This window comes from Melozone crissalis, unplaced genomic scaffold (assembly GCF_028551555.1).
Source record: "Melozone crissalis strain CALT ecotype California unplaced genomic scaffold, PUWL_Pcris_2 ptg000042l_1, whole genome shotgun sequence".
NCBI classification, from domain to species: Eukaryota; Metazoa; Chordata; class Aves; order Passeriformes; family Passerellidae; genus Melozone; species Melozone crissalis.
Window position 1 is genome coordinate 23,324,677 of NW_026535820.1, and position 24,998 is coordinate 23,349,674.

Below are 24,998 nucleotides of genomic sequence, written 5' to 3' on the forward strand. Positions count from 1 at the left end.
AAGCAAGCAATGTTTTTTAATTAAAATCTCTGATAATTTGAGAAGCCCATTGCTGTACTGACAAAGCAGTCACCCCAAAGTAATTGGTATCTGCAGCAGTTTTGATTTCAAAATTGACTTTGGTGCCCATGAAGACCAATTGAGTTAATTTTAAATGTTTTTGTCCAGTGACCTTGGCTGAACAATTATTTTAGTACCAGTCTGGAACAGACTAAGTGTTTGTTCCTCTGTGTGTACTTTTTTGGGTCATTCACTGGAACTACTTAAGCACCATTTATTGGAAATGATCTGGTTTGTGCTGCTTTTCTGAGAACCATTTTAGATATTGGTAGATGAAGAACAAATTCTTCCCTGAGGTAGTTTTATTCACAAATACACTCCACATCAATTTTAATTGTTAAGGAAGAGAGCTGTAATGTGCTTGAGTTTGCCACAATGTGAAAGGAGGAGAACATATAATTCCTGATTTAAGTCTTATAGCCCAAGGCCTAAAGGAGAAGAGGATCCTCCTTCCCTGATGAACTGGATAGGACTTGAAACCCAGAAGGGCTGGCCACTCTTCTGGCATCTGGTAGGGAGTAGGAGAAGCTGAATGAAGAGGTCCAGTGGTCAGGATAAAACAGGTTTCATTTTTTGTGTGCATTTACAGTGCACTCCTATTTCAGACTTTTGAAAGCTGTATTCCTTGCTCAAGTGAACGTTAAAATTTTCGTAACTGAAAGTGGGTGCTGGTGCAAACACTTTTCCTCAGCTATATTATTGCTTTCCTTCCCCTGCCCAAAATTGTATTCTAGCATACAACAAGAAAGGGGGGAAAAAAAGAAAGAAAACACCCAGACCCCCATAGCAAACCCTTCAAAATGTATGTAGCAAAATGCAAATCATTGAAGCAGAAACAGAAGCAGAAGTGCAAGGGCCTCAAACAGATTTGCTTTCAGCTGAGGAGGTCTTTCACATCAGTCAGAAATCCACAACAGTGGGATCCTAGTGTCCAGTGTCTGATAAAAACCAGCTCTGTAGTAAAGGCGATGGGATTATGGAGCGGGAGGGGAATACAGCTGTGCCCAGACTATACGATTGCCCAAACTGTTGTCTGGAGTTCTATGTAGAAGAAATTCATAGCCAAGGAAGAAAGGAAATATTAAGAACTATTAAGGAAGTCTGTTTCAAGTCTGGAGATTTGTGCCAGTCTGTATGGCACTGGAGTCCCGTGGTGAAGCTGGATAATTGTGGAGGATGAAAAGAAAAGGGTAACTGGCAGAAGTGCTGTCACGAGTGAATGGACACACCAGCTGGCAGAAAAGGCAGCCAGCCAGGATGTCTGAGGGATAGAACAGCTTTAGGCTCTGCTGTGGCTTTGTGAAACAGCCCTTCCAGCAACCTAAGCTGGGCTGTGCAGTCAGCCACAAAGCCTAATGCCTATGAGTCAATGCAGGGGGTGCTGGGTACAGCTACGGGAAGAAGGAAAGAGGCAGTTGCCAAGAGAAAGATGACTCCGAGTTATTATTTTTCTTGCTTGTAGAGATGACCTTGCTTGCTGGGGATGATTTGTGTACATTACTTGACTTTCTATCTCTCTTTCCTTTTCACCCCAAGCTACAGAGACATTTATTGAAATCATCATTTGCAAGTGGGAAACTCGTAATTCAGTGAGTGTGGCTTAGTGTCATTCCATGGTCCTTGTCAGGTCAATTTTTGCTAGAAATGGCATCTATAATAACTGTCTGTAGCTGACATTGTTTTCATGTTGAAAGTTTGTTTGAAGATCAGGGGTTTGTTAAACTTTAAAATTGCCTCACAGACTGAATAGGGCTGTTCCTTGCTTAGACCATTTCTAATCTCACAGATATTATTTCGAAGCATTACTTTGTATGATGGCATAATGGTTAATGAGCAGTTCTGGAAACAGTTCTGGAGTAGCTCTTTATGCTGGCCAGGGAGTCTCTCTCAAGTTCTCTTACAATTGTGAAGTCATAGTATCATGATCTTGTCACCTGTTTCTAGCACAGATTCTGTACTTTAGTGGTTTCCATGCTTGATTATATGTATCTTCATCTATATTCAAGCTTATCTTCCACATTACAAAATTAAGGTAATTTTCTGAATTACAACAGGAAAGATTGTGATGCACCGGACCACTGTTGTTTGCTAGGAGAAGTTCTGGTAAGAAAATACTGCTTTAGCAGAAGACAGAAGACTTTCTCCTGAGGAATAACAGTAAATGTTTCTATTATAAACTTGTGCTCTCAGTTTTATGTTCCGGTTTTCCTTTGGGTTTCCCAGCATCAGAACAAAGCAATTGTGACTATTTTCACGGGTCTAACAATCTCTGAATTGTTTTTGCTTTTTTTCTGCCTTTTTTTTTGGCCCCAATTGTTCAAGATAAGAGTCTTCAGATTGTAATCCATGTTTGTAATTTATGCTCCTGCATTAAACAATCTGATGGGCCAATAGCAGGAAAGGATTTTCTTGCACTACTTGCTGTAATAGGGATTTAAAATATCTTATTGTTACCAACTTCATAGATACTAAAATTTACCATGCAGTGGTGAGCCTTTAGCATTTATTACAATAATTACTTCTGTCTTTCCTGTGATAGCAGAGGTAGGTCTGTACAGGATTTGTGATATCTTTGCCTGTTTTTAAGTTGACATTAATATATCGAATTTCATACAATTTCCCGTAGAAGCTTGTCCTCTTGAGATAATGAGCAGCCCTGTAGGAGCCACATTCTGTGAGTCACTGTTTTGATGGCAGAGTTCCATGAGTGTGTGGCTCGTTTCTCCTGCTGAGATGTCCTTCGGTATGTTATAGAGAACAAGGTGTTCACACTTGTGTCACTGTGGAAACTTGGGCACTGGATCTTATGAGGGCCATGGAACACTACAGCAAAATTCACATTGCTGCACTTACTTGGCAAGGCAGGACTGCAATAATCAATACACCTCTCTTTTTACCTCCAAAGTAAATCAAAAAGCAAAGAGGAAAATAGATTTTGCCTGTAGGTGGCAAAGAGCCATGAAAAAATTGTTAATTTTTCAGGCAGTTATGATTTCCTAACAAAAACAAATTAGCAGTCCATGTAAAATTTACCTTTCCTTTTTTAATTTGATAATGTCTCTTATAAAAATGTCTTTGAAATTAATCTGCTAAAGTAAGGAGTCTTAAAAGCTGTTTTGCATAACCAGTATAATAGAGCTTTTGAATGTATGCTATGTTTCCTTTGGTCCAGACATTTCAAACCTCTAATTCATACCCTTGTGGCATACAAATGGACTATAACTGCTAAGCCAATTTGTTTGTTTTCTCAAAGAAAAGAAAAACTGAATGTAATGTACTCAAAGAAGGATCCATAACACGCGTTTTCCAATTGGAATGCTGTCAAGGTCTTTAACATCTTATTTTAGCCAGTGGAACAGTTCCAGCAGTTCAAGTCATGACATGACCACTTACTGGAATTAACAACCCAGGGAGAAAAGTGCCCTTGTGCAGAACGTGTCCAGTATCAGAATGGGTATATTAAACTCTCTTGATCTTTTACATGTTATGCATTTAATTTTTTTTCTCGTGCTCTCTCACTGCATACAAAGAGATATCACTAAAAGACACTGTTTACCTTTTAAAAACCATATGATACCCCTCCTCAAGCAGACCTCTTCTTTAGTGGCAGACTTCCTAATACAGATTTGCAGTAAGGAAAAAATGTTACAAGGAAATAAAGAAACAAAGTATGTTATTAAGATTGCATTCGTCAAGAAATATCCCAAACGGTCGCTTCAACATCTCGGGTAGCTTCCAGCTCTCATTCTCTTACACTGATTTTGGAAGCTCTGTTCACTTGAAATTCATTTTCATTGTCCAAGATGGCTGCTTTCTTCATACCAGCCCCCTCTGAAGCACTGAGCAGGAATGGTGAGGTGCAGAGTAAAAACAAAGATATTTGGGTTTTTTTAATTTGTTTTCTGCTCATCAAAGACCACCTCAATTTTCCCTTTTGTTTTTCTTACTTAGGAAAGAAAATTTAATTGAATCTAGTGATTAGGTTCCTGAAAATAATACTGTGGGGAGGGGATTAGGAGATACAACTGCCATAAGCCCACATCTGCATTTCCTAAGTTGTTACTTTAACATGTATGTCATAATCAGAACAGTCCTGATTTCCCATTGCTTCTCAGCACATTGGTAATACCTTATGGATACTCTTATCAGAAGTTATAAATGCACAATTTCTAGATTCAGAATATATTTTGGCTGGTAAATACCATACAAGGAGCAATATGCCAGCAGCAATGGTGAATGAGAAGTGGGATGTGTTATTTGTGAAACTCTGCCACATCTGACCACCCTGCAGTCTTTGTCCTGGGGTTTTCTCTGGGGAACATCACAAATCAGGTGATGACAATATTTCTTTGTCTCTGAAAAAGTGGTAAGGATAACTCTCACCTAATTTCCAGAGTTCCAGCAACCTTGGAAAGCAGGATGAAGCAGACAACTGAAGGAGGTGACTGCATCAGTTGTTACAGCTAATTCTGCTGTCAAATATGCATCTACAGTGTGCAATATTACTATTGAATTTACACAATTCTGTCACAGTAAATGGCAAAAATCCTGAATTTCTTTGGACAGGAGGTTCCAATGAAATAATGCAAGGATTACATTTCTAAAACATAAATATATATGCTTCTCAGGGTGATATTAAAACTTTCCCTTCTCTTTCTTTAGCCTCTCACTTTTCTCAGAGAGGAAGCAGTGGAGGTGCTTTTTTCACAGAGAGGAATTAGTCATTAATAGGTTTGATAATTAATCAGATTAATGAAATCTATGCTGAAAGTTGTAGCCCTTTGATTACTCTAACTGGAAACTTATATGCACAGCATTTTATACAATTGTTTTTCTAATGTGAATTTCATAGATATATACTTTTAAATCTACCATTCTAACACAACGTGATAGAAATTAAATTCGCTAAAATTATCAAGTGCTAAATTATATTTTTCTTGATAATTTAAAAATATTTCTATAAGAAGTAAGACAGATACTTTTAATCATCATTCAAATAGCTGCATGATTAGCTCTCGGAAGTTTACTTCTTTCATCAGAATATAGCATTATTGGGGGAAAAACTGAAATAATATTTTTGTGTTCACTAATCTGTGCAAGTCAGCAGATGGTGGTTAAGTAGTCTCTCTGTACACTGTTCAGTGTTCCATTTGTAGGCTTATACTTTGTGCATGATACTTGTGGATATAAATATCATCTGCTCCTACTGTCCTCCCACAGAACAATGTACGGGGTATTTTTTTTGTATTTCAGATATCTCAAGGGCAGGGGCTCAGAAGAGATGCTCAGCACTTAGGCATGGTACATAAGCCACTCACCAATGATACATCTTACTGAAATAGTTGTATTTCATCTTGTTCAAAAGCATAATGCTGGGGGAAATATTGAAAAAGCTGCATGCATAAAAATTATGTCTTTCAGGCATACACTGTTTCCTGCACAATGTAGCAATGGGTTACCTTGGGCAGAAAGCAGTTGCTGGCAATCAGTGTCACTGACTGGACCTTGGCTGAAAGGAGCATCCCCTGTACAGCAGCTGCTGTACACCTCCACCACAGAGCTGTGTGGGAATGTTCAGCGCACCATTAATCCTGCGGCACGATGTGAACATTTCCTAAAATACTCAGTACTTTTCTCAGCATGTTCATATGGTGGATGCTCTTGCAGATTTGGGCTCTGTTTGCTTTGGCATGTGCCTTGAGTTTTCAGTTTAAATTTCTGTCACAACACGAAAATCCCTTATTCCTGTAAGGCCAACTCACCATGCTAATTTGTACAAGACTGTAAAAAAGAGACTTAACAACAGGCAGACTTGATTCTTCTCTTGCAACAATGAAATATCAAGATTTAGAAATCATTTAATTAAAAATATGTTAACGTAAACTGTGACCATACAGTTTACACAATAACATTTACAAATTATATAAATTCTTTGCTGCTTCTAATGATTCTAATGATTGAGTAATCTGTCCTCATAGCAGTTCCTGTTGGGAAGTTCTCCTTGTTATGATTCTGATCTAACAGCATTGCTGAGTTGAGACATAAGATGAATAAAGTAGCTGGTGATTAGTATGAAGTCACAGTACATTTTCTCTTTAAAGGGAGTGTACCCTCACATCTGACAGTAAGGCAGCATTTTTGTTAATGAGAATTTCATGAGCAGAGGAGAGCAGAATTGAGTACAACAAAATATTTTCAAAACTTCCAGTGAATGGGAAATTAACTTTTGTAGTCATGTGTCTTCCAGAAATTCAGTATGCTTCCCCTGGAATCTTGTCTGGGATTTCATTACATGTCCTTAATCCAGATGTTTCAAATGCTTTGGAAACAATGAACTATTATTATTGTCAGAATAAATTAATCACATTTCCTTTTAGAAAAGTCAGAGGGAGGAGTGCTTAGCACATCTCTAGGGAGCCTTTTGGTGTTTTCTCTACTGGAGTCTGAAACCACCCAAGACAAATATGTTTAACTTCTCCTAATGGTGGTCAAAGCAGAAAATTACTCTAACACTCCCCATTTAAAATTTGCTGATATATATTATCTGGACTATATCCCCAGACTGTTCCTTAGTCAAATTTACTCTGTCTTGTTATGCCTCATGATTATATATAAGCTATATATAGCATATGACATCCCTAAATATGTGATTCCATATCTATAACATAGTCTCCCCATGCACCTTGCACAAATTTAATTTGAAATCTGAGATAGAGAGATGGGGTCTATTCTCCATAAGAAGAGACTGAAGAATCATCTGACAGTTTGAAAATCTTGGCTATGCCCTTTCATAAATATTCCTTAAGTCTGATGCTGTCTGTAGGTATTGCCACTTGGCTTAGCTGAGATTCCTGTTACCCCCAGAGCACATAATAGGTCCTTATTTCTTATGCAGCTTCTTTTAGATACACGAAAATGGTTCCAAGAATTATTATTTTGCTGGAAGACAGAAGTATAAGGATGGTTTTGGGATGGACCTTGAGTTCGTTAAGCTGCTCTGCTTGTAGATGCAAAGATTTGTAAACGTTCTGTATAGCTGCTTAAGTAATTTTTTTTTAGAATGGGTAATCCTGTTGTGTTTGGGGAATATGTGGTTTTCCTAAAACACTGGTTTCAAAAGCTCTTTAGACTATTATAGCTAAATAGCATTTTAATGAAGCATGTTTGTTATACTTACCAACAACAAAATGTAATGAGTAATAAGCAAGTTACTTCACTATGTTGTTATCATCCTTCCAACTGCATTGTACCAGCTCTGCTGCACTATAAACTCAGATTGGTATCAGACAAACATTTGGATATTACACCTTAATATAAATATTTATTATTCTTTTTCCAAATGAAAAAGAAATTATTAAAGAAAATTATTGGCGAGCTTTCCATTTTAAATTTAGAGTTTTTATTTTATTTGAACAGAAAACAGCAGCTATAGGCAGTATATGTGGGCAGGTTGCCTGTGGATGCAGCTGTTCAGGGTGGCACAAGGGCCCCAGTAAAGAGCAGCCAAGTTCTGCTCTTTCCTCTGCCAAGGCCTTTCTCCTATGGATGGGAAGATCATGCATTTGAGCTGTTCATATCATGTGAGCAACTGATCTCTACCTTCTGACAGCAAACTCGCTCAGCCTAGGTAATTTATACTTTTATACTGTAAGGATATATGTGTTACATTGTATGTGTGTGTGTTTTGTACTCACTTTAAGAGTCAGTATGCATCAGCAGCAGTAGCAAACCTGACCTTCTGAGCCAATCCTATTTCTGCCCCTTCCTTTGCCAGAGCAGCTGAGCTCTGGGAGCAGTGGAGGAGGTGTAAATGATGAGATTTTGCTGCTTGAGAGTTGAGGAGTGTGGGCAAGGAGAGGAACTATCTCCTGAAACTAGAGATTGGAGAGCTGGAATTCAGTGACTGATGAAGAAGACATCTTAATTCTACTCCTGGTCATCCCAAAACTTGCTGAATGGCCTTGACAATGGATCTCGCTACACCTGCCTCTCCTCTTTCCTCCCTGCTCTTCATGCACATCCACCTTCTGCAACCTCCACGTTCTTTTCTGTAGAGTCTAGTACTGCTGCAAAATTCAAATTTTCCTGTACGTGGAGAAGCCTTGAGTCAGCTCCAGGAACCAGCTACTTAAAATTTTCCAATCTATTAAGTAGATTACATTAAGTAGTACGCTCACTTCAGATATGTGAGAAAGAAAAACTCCAAATAAAAGAAAAAATAATCGAAAGAGATACCTGCAGTAAATGAAATCGTCACATTCAGAATGGATGGCCTCATGATGTGTGTCTGGCAACAAAGACTATGTGTACTGTGGTGCAGCCCTGCTTTCTGTGGCCCACCACAGCTGTGCCTCTGCCTCTGTCCCCACAGAGCAGGAGGACTGCCATCCTGCAGCTCCATCCATGGTGAGAGGCTGAAGAGGAAAGGCTGCAGCACGTGCTCCTTCCCTCAGCACTCTCTCCCTCTTCATGAGCAAACTGCTGAAGGAAACGGGAGCTGGCTCATCTCTGAGGTCACTGAGAGGCTATGGAATCTAGAAGGCGGAAGTCCTTCTTCAAACCCAGCTCACCAAACCGTGCCTGACCTCACTGTCGAAATCATTAAATATTATTGTGCTAACTGGTGGTGCTGGGAAATCTTTTTGTAAAGTAGTGAAAGATTTGTGTTAGCACCCAACAGTAAAGGGTGGGCATTAAAGGCTTCCTCTGCCCATAAACAAGCATACACAACCATTCTGTAAGCAACAGCTATAATAATGCATTTGATATCCCATCATAATTGTAGTCTGCAAAAATGATTTAACTGCTAACTTTGTCAGCATTTATACCCTGTTTTCTACTTCTGATGTTTCTTTCCACACTCCCGAACAGACGGAGGAAAGCCACCGCAGCTAAGTTTAGACTTTTCTGTCTGTTCTTACTGTGAAAACTCTCAGGGCCAGCTATTTTCTACTTTTTCTCCCACAAGCTGTTTCTATTTCCCAACTTAAGATCAGTAGTTTAAAGATAGCTCTGATGTAATTATACCATCTGAGATCAACCTTCATATTCATCTGTTATGAAGCCATCAGTATTCCCTTCCTAGCTGTCAGTTATGTTGCTTGTCAACTTGTCATTCCAATTTTCCCTCACATTTCTTTGCACATCCATATGACTCAGAATAGTTTCCCATCCATAAGCCACTTACTTACATATAACACCACTTCTGTTTCTCCTTAACTCAACTTTATGTGCTGCCACAGCTATATTTGATCATGACTGAGTAACTGCTTTGCTTGACTGTCATTTCTAATAATTATTTTGCTTACTTTGTCTTCCTGTACTCTTTTTTACATTAAGTGGTAAAACCTAATTTTATAGAGTTGGAGCTGATATTTTTCTTCTTGCATCTTTCTAATAGTCCTTTTTATAGATAAAACAGTAAGTTTTAAATCCAGTTTGGGACACTCTATTGAGTTCCTAGCAAAATAAATAACAGGTTCTAAGTGGAACTCTGCAGCAGCAACAAAGCAGGGTGATACATAAAGGTTCACTGTTCTGCTTTAGGTGCCTATTTTACTCTCAGGTTACTCACATAAAGGCTTGGGGACTTTACCCTCATTTTTACCCACAAAATAATATTTTGCTATTAATTTCTTGCCATGATAGGCCAGTCATGCTTGCTAAGTGATCCTCTTAATTTGTCTTACTCTTCATAACAGTAATTGCTGGTATTTTTTTTTTCTGAACAGGAATTCTACCCACATTTTGCACACATTGCTGTGATTATGTGCTTTCCTCTGAAACATCCACCTTTAGATTTCCAGTTTGTATGACACTTTTGTTACACATACAAGACCACTTGCTGACATTTTCAAATGCTTTCCAAGTTTTAAGCCTCAGATTCTTGAAGCAAAGCAAACTCCTAAATGACTGGGTTTACCAGAATTTTTTCCCCCAAATCTAATTGCTCAATAACACCAGTTTGTATTTCTACATTGCCTTAATCCAGGACATATAATAATAGATATCATTTTACTCTCTGTGAAATATTACTAATTGTTGTGAATCCAGTTTTTAAGTTAAGGAAAACATGGTACAAAAAACGGTGTGGATTTCACGGGGTCAGGCATGTCTTCCTTGCCAAAAATAATATTTTTAAAAGGTTGTCAGGAATGGAACCTTTAACTCTGCTGAAAGCTGTTTGCTGTTGGCATGATAACCCATGAGTGCCTGTAACAGACCAGCTTCGAGTGCAGACATGACTGAAGCATGTAACAGTGGGAGCCATTTTAAGCAGGCTTCCTCACCCTCTATCCCATGCTGATACAAATATTCTTAACGAGTACAGTTCATTATTTACTTTCTTTTTGGTAGGACTTTGCATTTTAAAAGCATCTTTTACTTGAAGAAGGTAGTCGAAAGGGAGAAAAGGAAAGTACTAACTGTAGTTTTTAAAATTCCAAGCAATGCCAGTTAAAGTAATTTTGCATGAGAATATCTCTACCAATGCTAATACACTTACACTGGACTTTCAGCAGAAATAAATTAAGTTATGTGGTTTTATAAAGTCAAATTGAGAACAAAATTGGCCTACTGTGTCAAAAGTGAAAAACTAACCTTATTATAGATGCTTTTACTTCTTCTTCTGTGCTGTGGTTCCATTTAATTTAATCAAGGTATAATACTGAATCAAAATGTTAAAAAATATGTACCAGCATTGTCATAGTTGTGTGATCTTCCTCTGCACATCATTATGCAAATAGTAATGTTAAAATACAACTGTCTTTTCCACCTCGTGCACACCATCACCACAAACAGAATGTCTTTCCTTACTGTTCAGCTGTAAGAGGAAGTCTCCAAGGTTAGCTGGTAGCTGAATCCTGATTCACGCCTCAGCTAACTGGAACCTGCAAACTTCCTGCGGTTCCCCTCAGTTCCAGCTTGCTTCCCATCATCTTGCTGTGTGACAGGAAATGTTCTGGTTACCATCAGCAGCAGATGCTTGTGCCCCCCTGACCTGGCCATGGTAGCTGCCAACCACTGCTGTGCACTGGGGACTGTCCCTTGGTGCAGCAACTTCACAACCCTCTGGATACTCTGGAAATGCAGCAAGGAACTGCAGCTTTCCAGCACTAAGTGTCTTGCTTTCTGGATTTGTTATACCATTCAAAGGGGAATGGCTTGTTGCGGTGTGCTGTAATGTCCCATTTTAGACTTCCAAGTCACCTCCCAGGTGTGCCTATACCTCTCTCCCTTCCCCCTCGCCCCTTGCTGAGTGAGTCCTGTCAATCAGGCTTAACATTCCAGCAAGGCATCATGTGGTTGGCCAAGTTCAAAGGATGCCCCTCAGGCCCAGGGGTCATTGGCCAGTCTAGGTGTCATCCCCCCCTGAGACCCTGCCCCTCTCACCTGGCTGGGTGGCTCACCTGTACCTCCCCCTCCCCCTGTCCCTGAGCTTAAAAAGGTGATCAGACCATGCAGCCGGGATTCTGTTGGAGCAGTTGCTTACGTTCAGACCTCTGTAACCATGGAATAAACCTCTGGATTAAACCCTCCAGCAGAATCCTCTCCTTTTTCTCCTCGCCATTCGCCTGAAGCCATTCCTCCTGAGGTAAACGGAGTTCCTAACAAGCCTGGACTTGTTCAGTGCCCAGCTGCAACCTCCAGCAAGCCAAGGTATCTCTGGGGTGGTTACACCACAGTTGCTGCCTTTGGCCCAGCAGCGAGGGTCAGACTGGCCCAGGCACCATCTAACTGGTAATATTGGGATTCATATTCCAATAATGGCTCACTAGGCAGTAGTATTGAATTTGTTATTAATTTCACCTAGATTAGGATAAAAATAAATTTATTCATAACAAAGGTTTCTATTAGACCTAGGTAAGGAAGCAAAAGGAAAGTGCTCACATACTGTTCATACTATTTCCATCTGATTTACCACACTAACCCAGATGTCAAGATTGCTGTGGTCCAAGATGATTTGTGTTCATGTTACATTATTGGAAAATCCCTCTTTTGATGTAGCATCTTAGCTTTTATAGCCAATTTTTGGTAACATTTGAAATCTTCCTGAAGAGATCCAGAGAGATTTGATCTTATTCAACAAATTTTGTTTTAGTTTTAATGTGAGAGATACTCTGGCCATTTAAAAGAATTTAAACAAGTGTTGTTTCATTTCCCAGAAAATATGAAGCCTCTTCATTAGACTGGATGCCTTCCATCCTAATTGGCTGTCTATTTAATGACTGCTTGCCTTAACAAAGGCTGTATCTTGTCCTCTCATCCTCTGCTAATTCTGGTGTTTTACTATGAAGTGTTTCTTCTATTGAACCTTCATTCTGTGTCAGTCTTTCTACTAGCTGAAAACACCAGATACAATTGTCTACATGAGGTAAATGTATTTATCTCATTCCTGGGCACTGACTAAAACCAGACACCACAGTAAATGAAGATTCTGGGATGACAATAATCCACGTTTCCTGGATTTTTTTAAGTAAGTGATGATTTTGGACTCAGTTTCTAAATAAATCTAACCTGACCTAACTTGCTTTGAATCTAGGGAACGAGGTAACGAGGTCAGGGGCTTGTTGTATTTATAAATGAACAAATATTTGTGTATGTGTACATGTAGTAAAAAAAAAAAAAAAAAAATTATTTGGGTTTGATTTTCTTTTTTTTTTTGCTTACTGACCAAACTAATATGTCAGAAATAAAGCCTAATCTTGACTTGAAGTGTACAATTTTTGTGTCTTGTCAGAGAAAACAAACATTTTAGGTCACAATGTGCCTTTGTGTAACATTTACATATTTATATATTGTTCAAATGAAAATGACTGATGCTAATTATTTGTGAATCTGACAATTTTGCCCTGCTCCAACTATACCAATATTACTAGCTGAAGAAATAAACTAAATTTGAGCAGGTGAAAGATATTAATTCACTAGTTGAAATGTACTAGTTGAAAAGTCTCAACAAAACCATTACATTACTAAAATTGCAAAAGAATTTGGTTTTGACAGCTGAATCACTGACTGGAAACAATTGTTCTGAAAAAAAAATGCAGTTTTTATAAACATAGTCAGTGGTTTACAGTAAAAGACATTTCCCCAAATAGCTAAAAAAATTGACCTTTCAGATACACTGTCACAGACTAAAGAACTTAAAAGTCAGCTTTAATGTTTTTTATTAGGCACTGTCTCTCCAGCTGTTTGAATGAAGCAATGACTGATGTTTCAAAGTACACGTCTCTAATTATGCTAAAAGATTAAAAAAATAAAAATCTTCCTCTTTTGCAATCTAAATACATGCATTACTACTATTTGTTTGGGGGGGTTTTTTGCCCTTTGTTTTTCTTACATGTGAGGATAGCATGAAAAATTTACTATCTCTCTCACTACAGCACTGAAACAGTCACAAACACATTTCCTTCCTTCTTCTATTCCACTAGCTATAACTTAGCCATGGTTTAGAAAATACTGAAATTTCAGCTTCCAAAGTGATTGCATATGATTGCAGGGGGAAAAAAAGGGTATTTGTACTCTAGACCTACAGCCCAGAGTGAGGTTCCCTCTAGGAGAGGAATTGTGCAATACCAGTTCATCTTCAGAAATGAGAAAATATTAACCTCTTCCTTTCATTAACTTCTCATTTTTAAAAATGCTTAGCAAGTTTTCTCTTATTTATAAATGCCAACTAAATTTCTCCCCTAATGTAAACAGGTAATGCTTAGATATCTAAATTTTCTTGACAATTTTCTTGCAAATTCCTCTTTTCAGCTCCAGATGTTAGATATTGAGATTTAGTTCTGTAGTATTTTAACAATATATTTTTAAAACTAATATTGGCCAACTTGGACAAGAATGTAAAATCAAGTTGGTGATTTTTCTTCCAAATTCTTCCACATTTTTGACCCTCTGTTGAATTGAAATAGACAGGTTTTTTTATATTTGCTGTACTTGGGCAAAAATATATTTTTCAACATGTTAACTTTTCCTTACCCAGTATCACTACAATAATTGAATCCTAGCATTTAAAAGCTATGGTGTACCTTCAAGTCCAAGTTTGTTGTAATTTACCTTAATCTGTTATTCTCTATCTATTATAATTCCTTATCACATTTAGGTACCACCATATCTACTCTTACTATAAGGCCTGCCAATGAAACTCATGCATTAGGGTGCTAAATGCTTGCATATTTTGTGTGCAGGTAATGCAGAAAGAGTGAAAGAATCCCTCTGGCATGTGATGACAGCACCTCCATCAGTCCCTACTGAATGTAGTCTGCAGTTTGTAAAAATAAATGCATTAAATATCAAACCGTCAGGTTTATTTTACAAGTACATAACAGTTTCTTTATAATTCTGTGAAGAATTTGGACATCTCTGAACAAATTGCATTCACTGAGTGAACATAAATTTTAAACGAGAACATAAAAACATGAAAACTTTAAATGAGATAGTGAAAAGCAAAAGTCTTCTTGAAAATGTCAAAACTAATTTTCTGTTAAAGCTGCAGTTACCAAAAATCTTCCAGAAAAGGTCTAACTCTGACTTGAATCTGGAGAATTTGAATATATCTGATGTCAGGGAATTTCATCCTTTCGCCTTTAATAGATGACTGGAAAACTGGATCATAGCTTTAAGGCACTGGAGGTGTTCTGATGACTTCAGTACTGTTTTGAACCTGAAATATAAACCAGTTAAATACAAATGTATTTGCTTTCACTGTCTATTGCCATGCTAATAATTTTTTTCTCTTAAATCTACTGACCGCATTATTGTTATTTGGGATATAGCGCATTAATTATCCTCTCTTTGCTAATACTTGTCCACTATTGTAGCTATCTTCAGAGCAGTCAGCAAACAACACAGCTTGCAGATCAAACATTCCTTAAAAACAGGATGCTGTAACAGTCTTGTGCTCAGTGTTACAACAAATGATTGGTATTTAAAAGGTGTTGGCAAATGAGCTGCATGCCCCAGTTTGTGAGGGGATACTGCAGGACACAAACTGGAAGAAAGTGCTGCTTGTAGTGAGGATCTCCTTGAAAGGTGGAAGGTCAAGGTGAAAGTACTGAGCCCTCAGGAGTCTCCATCTGCTGTGGTTCCTTTATTTTGCACAGCCCTCTGACTACAGACCAGTCATCACTGCTCTATAGCTCCCGCCCAGAGCTCAGTCACTCGGGATGCGTTTCCTACCACATGCCAGGCTCTATTCTGCTTCTTCTACTTCATAGCCTGGATCTTGTCCAGCACCCACCATGTCTCACTTTGAATCATTGGATAGCCTGGCTTGGGAAGGACCTTCAAGACCATCTACTTCCACCCCCCTGCCATGGACAGGGACATCCTTCCTAGAGCTGCTTGCTCAAAGCCCCAGCCAGCCTGGTCCTGACCACTTCCAGGGATGGGGAATCCACAGCTTCCCTGGGCATCCTGTGTATGGTCCTTCACCACCCTCACAGTAAAGAATTTATCCCTAATATCTAATCTGGAAACTGAGAATAGATAATCTGAACCTATTCTCAGTTTGAATCCATTCCCCCTTGTTCTGTCACTACACACCCCTGTAAAAAATGTCTCTCCATCTTTCCTGTAGGCTCCCTTCAGGTACTAGAAGGCCACTATTAGGTCACCCCTAAGCCATCTCTTTCCCAGACTGAACAATCTCAACATTCTTAGCCTTTCCTCAGAGGAGTTTCTCAACCTGGCCGCGGATTCCTCCCCTGCCTGCGCTGTCGTTCACGCACTTCACCCTCCCAAATCCTTCCCCGACAAGGAAGCAGGTCTCAAGGCTCATCTGACAGGGCTCATTAGTACCGAAAATCATTAACGAAGCAAACGCAGTACATCCCACAGCGCCGAGTGTTTGTTTATTGATCTGCATTACCACAGCGACCTCCGCAGCTTTTCGGACCCGCTATGGAATGGGACTGCGGCGCTGCGGGCACAGCAACCCCGCACGCAGAAGAATCCCAGAACCAGCTCGGCTGGAAAAGACCCCCGAGACCATCGAGACCGAACACCACCATGCCACCAGTGCCGCGTCCAGTCCTTCCTCAAACACCCCCAGCGATGGTGTCTCCACCACCCCTCTGTGCAGCCCATTTCAGTATCTAACCACCTTTCCTGAGCAGAAATTCCTCCTAATGTCCAACCTAAGCCTCCCCTGGTGCAGCTTGAGGTTACGGCCTCCCCTCCTGTCACTTCGCGAGGGTACATGTCGCAATCAGGAGCGGCAGCGGGGTAATTTCCCACACAGCATCGCCCCGACCCCCAGCGGTCGACTCCGAATCGGGTCGGGTCGGATCGGATCGGATCGGATCGGATCGGATCGGATCGGGTCGGGTCGGGTCGGGTCGGGTCGGGTCGGGTCGGGTCGGGTCGGGTCGGGTCGGGTCGGGTCCGGTCCGGTCCGGTCCGGTCCCTGCCCCGCGTTTCCCGGCGGTGGGAAGAATCGCGCATGCGCGGAGCAGCCCCCTGCGCACGGGGCGGGCTGTGGTGGCTGCGCGCGCGGCGGCGGCGGCCCCGCCCCCTGCCCCGCCCCGCCCCGCCGCGTGAGGCGTGCGCGGTGCGCGCGCGTGGCGGCCGCGGCGGGATGTTCGTGGCGCGCAGCATCGCCGCGGATCACCGCGACCTCATCCACGATGTGTCCTTCGACTTCCACGGGCGCCGCATGGCCACCTGCTCCAGCGACCAGAGCGTCAAGGTGAGCGGGGAGCCGCCGGGCCTGGTTCTGCGCCAGTGTCGCGGCCTACCGTGCTGCGGGCGGGCCGGGGCGCGGGCGAGGGCTCGGTGCGCGGCGGGTCCCGGTGCGGTGTCGGGCTGTGGGGCGGGAGGCTGTAGCGCACAGTGCCCGTTGTGTTTGTGTGCGCGCTAACGCGGGTAAACACGGGAACTCCGCTTCCGAGCCGGGGCTGCGGCAGGGAACGCATTCCCGGCTGCTGTGCCTGCAGCCGTGCCGCTTGTGGAGTTTATTCAGCTGAACGTCCGTGTTTATTAAAGAATGCTTACGAAAAAAAAATACTGTTTCGTAATTTAGTGCCAATAATCTGTATTTATTGTGAGAAGGAGGTGAAGTGCCAGTAAACAAAAATCCGGAGTGTTCCGTGTGTGTCCTGGCAGACTGGGGAAAGTGTGGAGTACAAGAAGTCTTCATTTTTACGTTCTTGTAGAGGAATTAAAGTAGCATTTTACATTTACTTAAAGGAAAAGTTGATTGCTTTTTTTTGTGCATAGTGAGAAGATGGGCAAATATTTGGGAGTCACATGGATAGATTTAAATCTAATTTGCAGAGAGCAGACATGTTTGTTATTAAATCCAGATAAATGGTTGAAAAAGTCACTTTTCTGTAGAAAGCTGTGTCACATGTATATTAGGCTTAAAAACCAAGAAGTAGCCTGTTCTCCCTGACCACAGACTAAAAAGCAAATAACCAACCGCAATAAAATGCGCCCCCCCCCACCCCCCCCAGAAAATAAGCCAAAGCCATGGGGATCTTTGATTTGGACTGACTACCAAGAGTGTGCAGTTCTTAAAAAAGATACCATGAGGTGGGTTGAACACAGAAACTGTTCTCTAGCAGTGTAATGTTACTTTCTGGTCATAACTGAATTCTTTATGAGAATGTTCAGAATGTCCCTCTAACCGGAGGAACAACATGACCCAGGCTGTGTTGGAGAGCCAGAGTGGCAGACGTGAGGTGACTTTTAGTACAGCTTCAGAGTGAATGAGTGACTGACAGGAGTGAGTGTCAGGTAGTGTCTTTCATTTGGTTATGTTTGTGACTTTCTACATAATTTTTCAGTAAGAAACTCGTAAGTATAAAGATGTATGGGAAATCAAGAGAGGGGAAGGTTCAGTGACTTGCATGTGGTTAAAAATCAAGGCAGAAAGCTCATAAAAAGGAACAAGATCTGTTCCCCCACTACCCTGGTGTATATTTTACTCTCCTACTCTGCTTTTGGGATGAGTGCTGGGAGCTGCATTTGGGTTTTGCAGCCAGAGCTGAGCACGTGAGGATGCTGGGGGCTCTGGAATGAAACAGAACAGTGTGCTCTTGGAAAAAAGTGAAGGAACTTTTGGGAATTGTAATAATTTCTCTTCTATGTAATTCACTGTTTAAAAAAAGATAGAAGACATAAAATAGTGGGTTTTGCAGGCAATGCCTCTTCTCCCTACTTGTAATAGGGATAGTTTCATGGTGGAGTAAAGTGCGATTTTGTACTCAACCTGATACAGTGTCCTGGATGAAAAGGTTTAGTGGGGATGTGTGTGTATGTTTTTGTTTATTTTTATTTTATATATATGAATGGCTGTGTCTTTAAAGTACTAGTCAGTAAGGTTTATTTACAAATTGTATTTTGATTTCTCATTAGGTCTGGGACAAAAGTGAAAATGGAGATTGGCATTGCACTGCCAGCTGGAAGGTTTGTATTTGTAAAAATTACACAGACATAATCATAATTTCTCCTTTGTTTTTGGAGAACCATGCTTCATTTCTGCTGAATTTTAGAGCAGAAATGTTTTTTGTTTGATGTAGATTCTGTATGTCTTGCGTAAAATACTTTTTCTTTGCTTTTGTAAAGCATCTCTAGTGCCTCTCACTTAAAGCAGAGGCAAACATGCAGTCTGCTCTTGTTAGTACCTAGTTATGTTGGTAGATGAGTATTAGTAAATATTATCAGTGACTGGTGTTCAGGGAGTGGAAAACAGTACCTCAATTTTTAATTTAATATTTCCTTCTGTGTATAGTAAGCCTTAAAAAAAAAAAAAAAGCGGGAAGGGGGAAATTAAAAGGCAAATGTCTGGCTATTAAATGTTACAACATCTGACCTCTGCTTTTTGTTCTCCAAAACCTTTCTGAGAACTGTGTCGTATAGATGCTCTGCTTCATCTGGATAATTAGTGCATTCAGCTTCTGATTTGTTCTTAAACTTGTGTTTAATAGGACCACAATGCATTCATCCCTGTAAATGTCAACGCAAGGGAGGCTTTTGAATTCCCCTTCTCTAAGACAGGAATGTTGACTAGGTATGAAAGAGGAGCTTCATATTAAAAAGAAGATTAATAGTGCTTACAAGTGCTTTTGAAAAGTACAGGCAAGCCAGAAAGGAACATGGTAATGGTTGAAATTTGATGGAGAACAAAACTGTACTTTTTGCATCAAGGCAAAATCATAGTTTGGAACTTAAAGTAGTAATAAATGATGCCTTGAAATATGCTTGTAATAATTGCATTTAAACGCTAAGCGCAACAACTTTGCAGTGCTGGTTAGAATAAAGAACTGCAACAGCTGATATGTAACTTTGTATAAAAGAACATAGGTTTCAGAGGAACAGTGTTTCTACTTCCTAGAATTCTCTTTTTCAGAAAGTCATGAAAATATATGGTTCCTAGGGCAGTAAGTTTGCTTCTCTACAGTGTTCTGATGTTTTCTTGCAGACACACAGTGGATCAGTGTGGCGTGTGACATGGGCCCATCCTGAATTTGGGCAGGTCCTGGCTTCCTGCTCCTTTGATAGAACAGCAGCTGTATGGGAAGAAATAGTGGGAGAGTCAAATGATAAACTCCGAGGCCAGAGTCACTGGGTGAGACTTCTTTTCTGTAGCTGTGAAGTTTCTGATTTTGGCTATGTTTTGTTCATTTGTGGCAGCATTCCAACACAAAGGAAGTATTTTTGAAACATTTGAGGAAAACAGCTAACTGGTTGCATTCAGGCCAGTTTGTGTCACTATTATCAATGTTTCATAATGAGATGTTCCCTGGCAAACAACTGGCAGACATGAATTCCCACCTACAGTTGGGTTTTTCTCTGACAAGGGATAATTTGAAACAACACTGGCTGTTCTTGTTCATCTTTAAAACAATATAAAAGTTGGGGGGGAATTTTTTGGTGGAAGATGTAAGCAATCCTATGAAATGGTGTTGTCAGACTTTGATTAGCCTTCCTTAGGAAATAAATTTTTGATGGAAATTTCCTTGCAGGTCAAGAGGACCACTCTAGTAGACAGTAGAACATCTGTTACAGATGTGAAGTTTGCTCCCAAGCACATGGGTCTTATGTTAGCAACCTGTTCAGCAGATGGAGTTGTAAGGATCTATGAAGCTCCAGATGTGATGAATCTCAGCCAGTGGTCACTGCAGCATGAAATCTCCTGTAAGCTCAGCTGCAGTTGTATTTCTTGGAATCCTTCAAGGTATGTTACTAAAACATTTGCTTTATGACTGTAACAGGAAAGGAAAAACCATTCAAAGCTGAACTGCTTTGATTTCTCTTTGTCCAGAAGCACTTAATGGCTTTCCTGTGGACACAGTGTTGTGTCCTGCTGATCTAGTTACTCTTTTATTCATCAGCACTAGTCCATGCTGAAGGTTCAGCATACAGGAGTTCACTTTAATGCATGGGATAGGATAAAAGTTATTTTAAAAACTAAAATTCATGTACATTTAGCTTATGTGATTTATCTTCTGAAAACTGATAGAAATATCACTAAATCAATAATTAAAAGCACTGCAAAGAATGCAGACTCTGCTATGAAACTGGTGGCAAATACTAGACTGCAGATGCAATTTCTGTTACGGAAAGAAAGTCAGTTCTCTCTGAGAACATCATCTTGAATTGCTAAATAATGTTGTCTAATGATTTCACCTCAGTGAGTGTATAAGGTGGGCTTTCAAAACAACAGAGTGAGATAGTGGTAACTCTGAATAGCATTTAACTCCTCTTTCTTTGGGATTTTTTCCTTGCGGTATTTTGTGGTGGTGTTCTGTTTTCTCTATAGATAATGTGTTTGAAATTTAACAAATGGCTTGGAGTACTTTCTATGGGAAATACTATATATTAATATAATATATATACATAGATATAATATGTAAATATAGCAATACTTGTTTTCACCTTTTAGCTCTCGAGCACATTCTCCAATGATCGCTGTAGGAAGTGATGACAACAGTCCAAATATACTGGCTAAGGTTCAAATTTATGAATATAATGAAAATACCAGGTATGCTAAATAATAATAATAATATATAACGTTTGTGGGATTACGAAGTTGTTTATGATATATGACCTTTTATTCCTATCATTAGATGTGGAGTAATAAATAAAAATAGCTTAATTTTGTCCCTGATCCATTGGGTAGAAAAAGAGAGGGAGACCTCAGAATGGTAATGATGTTAACCAAAATGATATTGATAATTTTATTCTCTGTCAGTGCAGAAGTGTCAGTGTTCTTACCAGCATTTTAAAGGGAGAGTTGTTGTTGTGTGTCTGTTAAATTGTGTGTTTAATTTTGCACAAGGAGTTAACAGTTGAAATTTGACTTGTGTTGCACCAGGCACTGTTTTGTTCAAGGCCACCTTACAATGATTTTAAAGGCATTATTACAATGACAGAAAGCGCTGTGAATTGCTCATGGTCTGTCAAAGTTCAGGTTGTACAGTCAAGAGTCCACAGAACCAGAAAGGGCTACTAAGTTTGTGCACCACCACTTCCAGTTAAATGGTAACAGAGAAATTGTGTTTGACTGGGAGTGACTGATGTGGGAAAGGAGCCAGAGTGTTCTGTGGATTTTATGCCCAGCTTCAGGCAATGCTCTCCATGCATTAACAATAAAGTTACTGTAACGTACTAAGAAAATGGAATATGTGTTTATCATACAGCAGAGGAGGCAGAGAGTAGTCTGCTTAAAAGCATGGAAAATTTAGTGAGTTACTGAGATGCAAATTCCCTTTAGATTTGTGAGTGGAATATTTCTCTTCATTTCCCTTTTCCAATTGCAGACAAAAATGTCCTTTGTACTGCAATCCTTGCTTTGTTGTATGACTCACAATACTGTAGCATACTGTACTTAGTGGCTACTGTATCTGATAGATTCAATTTCTGAAGAAATTTGCTTGAAATTATTGCAGAAATTTATGTTTAAATTTTTTTTTCCAAGTCTTATCATGTATTCTTAACCCTTTCCCCCGTTTCCACTATATCTGGTCTATATAGTTTTAATCACTGGCAATTTTCATGGCATTAAAGGTTATTTTCTTGCCCTCTACAGGAAGTATGCAAAAGCAGAAGCTCTGATGACAGTCACAGATCCTGTACATGATATTGCATTTGCTCCAAATCTGGGAAGATCCTTCCACATCTTGGCTGTAGCAACCAAAGACGTACGAATTTTCACACTAAAACCTCTAAGGTGAGCTTAAGAGGAAGATGGTTTGATGTGATGTGATGCACACTATACAATCTTGTTCAAATTGTCTCTGCAAAGCAAAAGTAATAATGTATGCAGGATTGTTTTTAGCAGCCTGATTTTTAAGGTGACAAGATTGTGAGCAAGTCTATAATTTTGTCTGAATACCTAATCTAATAACAGTTGTTATTACAAAGATTTAGTAGTCTCTGACATCATGTTCAAGCCCAGACCTTTGAACAGTTGTGTGCAGAACTGTCACTTTTCTCTTAAACAGGAAAGAATTGACTTCATCAGGAGGATTAACAAAATTTGAAATTCATATTGTGGCACAGTTTGATAATCACAACTCCCAGGTGTGGCGAGTGAGCTGGAATATTACAGGCACAGTGCTTGCCTCCTCTGGTGATGATGGCTGTGTTAGGCTCTGGAAGGGTAAGGTCACCCACTTGAATCACATTAACTTTGTAGTCTAGTGAATATATTTGAGAAATTTTACTCAAAACATAATTTTGGAGTGAGTATTCTTTTTAGATTTGTGAAAGATAGATTTTTATTGTATATATTTCTGTTTACGTTTAAGAAAAACAGAATTCAGAAATAACTTTCTGAATTATTATTTCTGAACTGTGTGAAATACTTGCATTATTTAGGCTGCTGTGAATAGCTGTTACTGTACCCTGAAATTGTTTCACCAGACTAGAGCTACATGAAGTTGTAATTTTAAAAAGTAAGGTGGATATTTTCCCTGACTTGGAAATTTTCCTCTAAACCTAGAAAATCTACATTCAGTCACAATGTCCAGGCAAATGGCTTTTTTCTGTCTACATTTTTAAGAGAAAACAAACAAATAAATGCACCCCTCTGTCAACCAACCAAATAAAAAAAAAAATTCCCACAACAACAACAATAAAAATCTACTGGCAGTTACCTTACACATTCTCATTTGTTCCTCAGTATTGTAACAGTGGAAACTGAGTTTTAAATTATGGACAGGCAGAGAATATCAGGCAGCTAAAGGGCCGGATCCTCAGCTGTTTGGAATTTATATATAGGTATTGAAGTTCAGGTGTGATTCACACCAGGTGTGGGGCAGTTGAAACATATTTGTAGAGAAACTGAGCTTCAGAAGAGAAACTAACAGTGTCTGTATATCTGTGTTTGCAGCTAATTACATGGACAACTGGAAGTGTACTGGTATACTGAAAGGTAATGGGAGTCCAGTGAATGGTAGTTCTCAGCAGGGAATTTTTAATGCCTCTCTAGGTTCAGCCAATACAAGTCTGCAGAATTCACTAAATGGATCATCTGCCAGCAGGTAGGTTAAGTAGTAGAGAGACTGATTTTCAGTAGTCTTTTCTCTGAATCTTTGTTTCATTTAGCTCTCATATTTGTTTTACATGTTTTTAAAGTGCAGTGTCATTTATTGCATGAGTACTTCTATAAGCTCCTCTGGTTTTGCTCTGTGGTTCGTCTGTTATGCAAGTGTTAAGAGGAAAATGAACAAAACAGTAAGTCATACTGAATCAGTCTGTATAAATAAGCCATATAAGTAATTATTTTGGTTTTTAGTCCTTTCATATTATTAAAAACAACATTTCTGAAATAGTTTCAAAGGAGAAGCTTCATCCTACTGGTGTGTAACTGCCCTTTTGATTTAGATATATGCTTAAAAGTGAAGCAAAAATGCCAGCAACAAATTCTGTCTTTTCTCTGGGATAATATAGCAGAAGGGAAGGAAGAAAAGTTACTTGATAACAGTTTCAACAATCAAATGTTAGTGTGATTTAGTTTACTTGGTTTTTTTCAGGTGTGTAGCATCAATTGAATAAAAGTTCTGTGGTTTTAAAATTTTCCTCATATGGAATTCATATTGCAAATAATATGCCTCAATCTCTGTTAGGTTTTTGTTCTGTAATACTTGCTTTTTAGCGAGTAAATTTTACTGCCTCTTCTGAAAAAACATTTTCATTTGTGCACACTGAAATGTAGAAATATGCTGAGTCTTGCATGTGTACGGTGCAGTGTGTACAATCAGCTTTACAGAATTATAAGTCCTATATAAGAATGAGATGTGGGCAGATTCCATAGCAGTGGTTTCCAAGTTTTGTGGCCACCTTTGTTTCAAGTGCCTTGGGATAGTTTCCTTTCTGTCCATGTGCAGTTACTCATGTGGGGTTTTTTCAGTTTGGAAAGCTTATTGGCAAAGTTGGCTTGTGGAGAGTAGCACCAGCCTATCCCCTCTTGCCCTTTCAGCAGTCAGTCCTGAATGGCAGTTCACAGTCCCTAGCCCTGTTGAACAGAGAACAGGTTTCACATTTTCCTCACAAGATAAATGTGGACACAAGAGGTGGTAATGGGCCCGGTCCCAACAAGAAAGGGCAGCAAAATTATGTTAGTCATGATTCCAGATTCTACTTGCAGTGTAGCAAATGAAATGCAGCCCTGCCTTGGACATGGTATATCCAGAGCTATGTAGCTGCATTTGCTTGGGCTCCTGTGGGGAAATGCAGGCTGTCTTACAGCTCTTTGGCATAGGGTGTGGTTTTACAATCTCCTTATCTAAGACTCTGCTGCCACCAAGACTAACCATCCCCACCCCTCTCGTGGCTCTTCTCCTGTCCCTGAACTTGGTGCCTTATAAACCATTGTGCAGCTGAAACTTCTAGCATTCTTTCTATTCCCTTCATTGCTCTGTATTGGAAGATGTTTTGTTTTGGTTTTTAATAAATTATTCTTGCCTCTGATTTGTAAAACAATGTTA

At 39.6% G+C, this 24,998-nt stretch overlaps 1 protein-coding gene across 1 annotated transcript in view; it reads left to right on the plus strand.

Annotated features, from left to right (window-relative positions):
• Positions 1 to 16,597: 16,597 nt before the first annotated feature.
• Positions 16,598 to 24,998, plus strand: part of CEP192 (centrosomal protein 192) — a 75,018-nt gene continuing 66,617 nt past the window's right edge. The window contains exons 1-8 of the mRNA XM_054285438.1: positions 16,598 to 16,750; positions 18,421 to 18,471; positions 19,487 to 19,633; positions 20,031 to 20,242; positions 20,951 to 21,049; positions 22,097 to 22,237; positions 22,512 to 22,669; positions 23,402 to 23,552. Of these exons, the coding sequence (XP_054141413.1) occupies positions 16,640 to 16,750; positions 18,421 to 18,471; positions 19,487 to 19,633; positions 20,031 to 20,242; positions 20,951 to 21,049; positions 22,097 to 22,237; positions 22,512 to 22,669; positions 23,402 to 23,552 (1,070 nt within the window). The 5' untranslated portion in view covers positions 16,598 to 16,639. The remainder of the gene's footprint in view (positions 16,751 to 18,420; positions 18,472 to 19,486; positions 19,634 to 20,030; positions 20,243 to 20,950; positions 21,050 to 22,096; positions 22,238 to 22,511; positions 22,670 to 23,401; positions 23,553 to 24,998) is intronic.